Source organism: Saccostrea cucullata, unplaced genomic scaffold, assembly GCF_032062105.1.
Source record: "Saccostrea cucullata isolate Sc308-1 unplaced genomic scaffold, CSIRO_AGI_Scuc_v1 ctg566, whole genome shotgun sequence".
In the NCBI taxonomy this organism is placed as follows: Eukaryota; Metazoa; Mollusca; class Bivalvia; order Ostreida; family Ostreidae; genus Saccostrea; species Saccostrea cuccullata.
In genome coordinates, this window is record NW_026930495.1 from 1 (window position 1) to 6,687 (window position 6,687).

Below are 6,687 nucleotides of genomic sequence, written 5' to 3' on the forward strand. Positions count from 1 at the left end.
GCTTATGGGTTCCCATATGGCAAGTGCTCTGCAGAAATAAATATTTCTTGTGTCTGTCCCATAATACTTAATCTCTATCTCTTAATAAAATTATATAATTGAATATATGTTCCGCTGTATATTTTTTTTCCATTTGATTCCATTTAATTATCATCATCATACCCTCTCATATTTATATAGTTAGTTTGTGTATATTGCTTTTAAACTAAGTTTTTTCAGCATTTTAAATACATGAAAAAAGGAGTAAAAAGATATTTTTTACATGGTTGTATTAATTATTATAGAATCATCTTTGTGAATATGCAAATCACTAACACCTACTTCAGCTCCTTGCCAAAATTACCGAGAATGCATTATGCCTTCTTAGTCAGTTTCATTTCAAATAATGTTTTAATAAGATTTTCAAGTCACAGTGATATAAATTGTGAGGCTGCCTACATTATTCTCCACCCTGTTGTACAGGTTATAACACAGTGGTGGGTGAGCGAGGACTGAAGCTGAGTGGGGGAGAGAAACAGAGGGTGGCCATTGCCAGGACCATACTGAAGAACCCCCAGATTGTACTGTTAGATGAGGTCAGTATATAGTTTTTATCTGACATTTCTCTAAATGGCTCACAGACTCTTCTAGATATGTTGTTGAAGAAATATTGGAGACCTATGATTACATAGCAAAACACAAAAATTACCAAACAAACCTGTGAACCTTAAGCTGACATAGGGAATTATGTTTTCACAAATTGAAACCACCATCACTGCTACTAATGGAAAGAAAAGAAAAGTTGTTAATATTTCTGTGCGATCTCTATTTTTATTTGGTTTTGTAGGCAACCTCGGCGTTGGACACTAAGACTGAACGCAACATACAGACCTCTCTGGAGAGAGTGTGTGAGAACAGAACCACCATCATAGTGGCTCACCGACTCTCTACCATCATACATGCTCATCAGATACTGGTGATGAAGGAGGGCGTCATTGTTGAAAGGGGGACGTAAGTATAAACATACACGCTCATCAGATAATTGTGATGATAGAGAGCTTCATTGTAGAGAAAGGGACGTAAGTATATGTAGAAAGAGGAAGGATTATCATGTTAATATATGCACAAGCTCACAGATTATAGAACACGAATTAAAGAAAGGATTGTTGTCAAAAGGGGAATATAATTGTTAAGAAAAAGGGATCAATTTAATGCATAAATGATTATTTTGAAACTTTCTAACTTTTGCCCATTTCAAATTTGTCCATTATAATAGCAGATTTATGTTTTAAAAACAGAAGCTGTGATTTTCAGCAGGTTGGTTAAATCAGGGATATGTTACACTTCACAATATGTACAAATTGTTGTATTCTGGTGAAAAAAATAGCATGTAAAACATGTTTTAACCTATTAGGTGGTGCTGCACACTCCTATAAACCTTGCCGTTATCAAACATTTCTCTTTACAGCCATGATCAGCTTCTACAAGTGAATGGTTTCTATGCCGACATGTGGCATCAACAACTGACTAAGAAAGAGGAAGCCGGCAACGATAAACACAACGGAACAGAGGACGCAGGAAGTATAAATAACGACGCCGACGCTTCCTAATTACAGGAAGTATTGATAACGACACCGATGCTTCCTAATTACAGAGTGGGGTTTTTTCTGTCTTTCAGGGTCAGATTTTAACTAAAGAATTTTCTTCATATTAGAAGGAATACTATAATAGTCAAATATTATAATTTTTATACCAGGTGTTTGGTAATACATGTATCTTGTTTTTGGCACTACAATTATTTGTTTATGATTTTTTTTTTTTTTGGGGTGATATTCACTTGTTTTAATCTAAGAGCTCATTTTTTGTCATTTTTTTAATCAAACAACGGATCTGAGTTTAGGGATATTGAATTATACCTCTATTTGAATTTGTCACTTCTGCCAGCCATAGCTTTACCATTTTAATCTTGATTATCTCCACGACTTCTCAAGTAATTCTAGGGTGTGAACTATTTCATTTGCTCCTTATGGTGTGTCATTTAACATCTCAAAAGATTAAAAAGAGAATAAAATCTTTAGAAGAGAAGTCTATAAAAAGTCTTTATTGTTTTGGTGAGGTATGCATAATAAACAAAATAATAACATTTCATGTTTCATATAGATATGGTTCATGATATAAATTGGGGTATAGTTTCAAGTTTTATTTAGATCATGTAGATAGGTATTAGGATAAAAATATTATTTTAAAAGTGGTACATGTAGTCTGTGATGATTTTTGATGCCATACATTGATCTCTTCACTACCAGTTCTAATTATTGGGATTCCATTATATGTCCACAGTCACTCAACAGACTCTACAAAATAGATGCATTAACAGATGTAACAAACATGTATTCACATTTTTTTCTTTGGAAATTTAAGTACCATTATTTTCTACCCCCGTTTTAAACAATTAAACATTATAAATACTTGTGATTCCTTAGATTTATTAATAATACGGAAAAAGATTTATATGTGCAATATAAATGTAAATACTAGCTATCAATAAAAGTGCTGGATGAAAATACACACTGTATTCAATATTTATATTTCTATGGTCCCTTTTGTAATACTACCATGATGATAGTCTGGGATATTGATGTGCACAGTAGACATTAAATCTTTTTATTGATGAAATCCACATTCAGTTCTGACTGAAATACATGTAATTTTAAATATTAATATTTAACTCTCAAAGAGTTATCAAGAACAGTCAGAAATGTACATATTTTGTAGTATGCCATATAAGATGATATTGTAAATGTTGGATATTAAGGACTGATGATACAAACTTTAATCATAGAATATGACAATAACAACTTGGGTCATGTTTAAATGAGTAAAATAAATAACTTTCACCACATACTTCTTAATTCAAATTTGCACAAAAATGGAATTTGAAGTAAAAAAATATTTCCATAGATTAATAAGGATGGTTTCAGAAGAGCAGACTTTTGAACATCACAGAAGGTTTACAATTTCTTTTTATTCTAGAAATTTATTATTTGGGTCATATGCAATTAAATTATGCCAAAAAATATATACCATTCCTAGCATCAATTTTTTGGGGTATCATCTGTCCTTAATCAGAGAGATCTGTAAGCATTGCAGTCTTCTAAAAAAACTCTACAATAGTGAATGCTTGTGCTTTAAATTCATGTAGAAAATTATTTTTAATTATTTACTCTATGGAATTTCTATTCACACTACAGCTTGTTATCAACATAGTTGTCTGTGATATGTTGTTTAAAGTTTTATTTACTGTAGTATAAGTATTATACAGAGTTTGGTATTTCAGTTCTTTTTTTTTCCATCACACTTTGTAATTTTCACTCATACATCAAGGGCATTTAAATATCCCACAAACATCAAGGGCATTCACAAATAAAATTTTGAAAAATTGGCAAGACTTTTCCAGCACGAATATATTTCAATTTCAATTAATGAAAGGTTTGGTAATAAAGTAGCAAGGGATATACATTTTACTAGTGTTGGCAAATCGGACGATTTTTAGTAACCGGTTACTCGCTTCATCTTCCGATCGAGTACCCGGTTACTCGGATGATTTTTGGTAAAAGTATCAATATCTTTTATATATCTTATTCTATACTTATCGCTGTAGTAATGCACAAATACACTGTATAGGGACATTATATTTACAATACACATACGATATCGCCATATATTTACGATTTTTAAATAAAGAAAATTAATATAGGGAATTCGACACACAAAGAAGACAAATAAATACGTCATCGTCAATCAACATTTTACACTTTCCTTTTCAGACCCTGAAATATGTCGCAATCAAGTAGCATAATTATTTACATGCTCCATAATTAATAGTTACTTATGTAATGTGTGGATTGTCCAATAAATCGCTGATTATTTTAAGCTTAGGTGATTTAACAGATTTTGAATCAGCTGTTTTTTTGTTACAACTCCAAGCTAATTATGTTTGCGGCGGCATTTCGTTAAATTATCAAATGAGGTAATTATAACTCAGGCCTTCAAAATTTGTTTACCCAAGCAATCACAGCTATCAATTATATGTACCGGTAAACTGTGAAAACTAATCAAAATAATTTGATCCACTACAACCATGCACTAGATCAAGTCTAACGGTACCCCAAATTAAGGAAATGTGTAAGTTAGTATACATTTAAATTACAAAACATTCATTTTCTATGCCTTTACTATGTAAACTTTATTTTATCCGAGTAACCGAATAGCAACTAGTTTTACTAACCGATACTCGCATCCTTCGACGGTGAACCGGTTAACCGGGTACTCGTTGCCAACACTACATTTTACTGTAATTTTTAATTTTTTACTTTTTTGGTTTTTTATAAAATTATCACACAGCCTTTTTGCCATATATTTGTGTAAAAATCACAATATCTATTAAGAAACAGTATCAATAAACTATGTCTCACTTTTCTGATAGGTGTCAATAAGATATATATTACTTGGTGCTTATGTAATAAAATATTTTTATAGAAATGCATTTTTTTGAAAGATTGACAGAAAATTCTTCAACATAGATGTATGTAGTTTCAGAAATAACAACTCTACAAAAGACTTCTATATTGTATTAGCTTGTTTATTTCATTAACTTTTAATTATTAAATCATTTCCAATGGAATAAAATTTTAAGGCAAATAGATAACTAAAAGAAAATTATTACAAAATTAGAAGTGTAGCTTAATTATGTATATAAGCTTTACAATAATTTATATTTTATTTACAAGATTGTCTGTTCATCACATTCATTTACACATTGAATATATTTAATTTGTTCTATGTGTTAAATTTACCAGTGTAGTAAATCTTTGTTAGTGCATTTATTTTGCAATAAAGATATCTTAAAAGTATAGCAAGATTTGTTAATTGTTAATTCTCTATTTAATTCAGAGGTGAAACTGTTCAAGCAATGATTATTATAAGAAGTTAACACAGTTGATACATGCATATGTTAAAGATGAATGACCCAAACTCGATCAACTAACAAACATTGTCAGTAGTGTTAAAAGTAAAATATATATTGCACTCAACTTACATGCATTAATGAAAGTTAACAAAGATAACATTTTTTATTTTTTCCCATTTGAAATAATTTGAGGAAATGTGTAAGTATGCGTCAGTGTCTTCCTTTATCCTGAATATATAGTACATCATGTGTTTCTCTTCTTGGAATCTTCATTTTCAAACATCACATGAGCACCTCTTAAAAAAGAAACAATTAAATCGATTTACATGAATTAAGAGTATTAGTTTATTTATCTTGCAATATAACATTTACAATTACATTAATATGTTCATTAAAGTAAATTTGTACAAGAAATATACATGACAATTTGCATGAATATCACAAAAGATATTGTTCGAGACCATTTTTTATCATCCAGAATTTGCAGAACTATAAAAGATTTTGGCAGGAGAAAGGGATTAAATTTTAAATTAGGGAATAAATATCTTCTAATTTGGAATTTGCGACCGTTAATGCTGATTTAACGGTCGCAAACAAGTTTTACCGGCGACGCGTTACAAGCGCAAATACCAAATTAGAAGATTAGTTATTCCCATTCTAATGCAATCCATGCATTTTTTTTGTTTAAGCCTTATTTTGATGAATTTTGTTTCAAGAAAATACGTCACGGAGCATTGTGATTTTGCGTCGCTCTATACTGAGGTCACAATGAAAAAGCTATCACGCTCGTTAATGCTCGTTTTACTGATTCAAATATCAGTGCATTAGCCCAACAAAAAAACAATTGCATTAGAATATTAGATAAACTTCTTGATTTGAACTGAGCTCAGTCAGGGACCACTCAACTGGCTAGGGACGTATTACAGGTAACTAGGGATGTATTACAGGTAACTAAGGACGTATGTCAGGGACCGCTCTACTGGTTAGGGACGTATTACAGGTAAATAGGGACGTATTACAGGTAAAAAGGGATGTATTACAGGTAAATAGAAGCTCAGGGACCACTCAACTGGTTAGGGACGTATTACAGGTAAGTATGGACGTATTAAAGGTAAGTAGGGATGTATCACAGGTAACTAGGGACGTATTACAGGTAAATAGGAGCTCAGTCAGGGACCACTCAACTGGTAAGGGATGTATTACAGGTAAGTAGGTATGCATTACAGGTAACTAGGGACGTATTACAAGTAAGTAGGGATGTATTACAGGTTAATAGGGACGTATCACAGGCAACTCGGGACGTATTACTGTAATACAGGTAAGTAGGGACGTATTACAGGTAACTAGTACCTCAGTCAGGGACCACTCAACTGGTTAGGGACGTATTACAGGTAAATAGTACCTCAGTAAGGGACCACTCAACTGGTTAGGGTCATGTATTACAGATAAGTAGGGACGTATCACAGGTAACTAGGGACGTATTACAGGTAAATAGGAGCTCAGTCAGGGACCACTCAACTGGATAGGGTCACGTATTACAGGTGAGTAGGGACGTATTACAGGTAAGTAGGGAATTATTACAGGTAAATAGTACCTCAGTAAGGGACCACTCAACTGGTTAGGGATGTATTACAGGTACGTAGGGACGTATTACAGGTAAATAGGGACGTATTAAAGGTAACTAGGGACGTATTACAGGTAAATAGGAGCTCAGTCAGGGACTACTCAACTGGATAGGG

The 6,687-nt window shown here is 32.2% G+C and overlaps 1 protein-coding gene across 1 annotated transcript in view; it reads left to right on the forward strand.

Annotated features, from left to right (window-relative positions):
- Positions 1-462: 462 nt before the first annotated feature.
- Positions 463-6,687, forward strand: part of LOC134228821 (ATP-binding cassette sub-family B member 6-like) — a gene marked incomplete at its 5' end in the record, with an annotated part of 60,790 nt that continues 54,565 nt past the window's right edge. The window contains 3 exons of the mRNA XM_062710527.1: positions 463-575; positions 827-990; positions 1,448-1,735. Of these exons, the coding sequence (XP_062566511.1) occupies positions 463-575; positions 827-990; positions 1,448-1,589 (419 nt within the window). The remainder of the gene's footprint in view (positions 576-826; positions 991-1,447; positions 1,736-6,687) is intronic.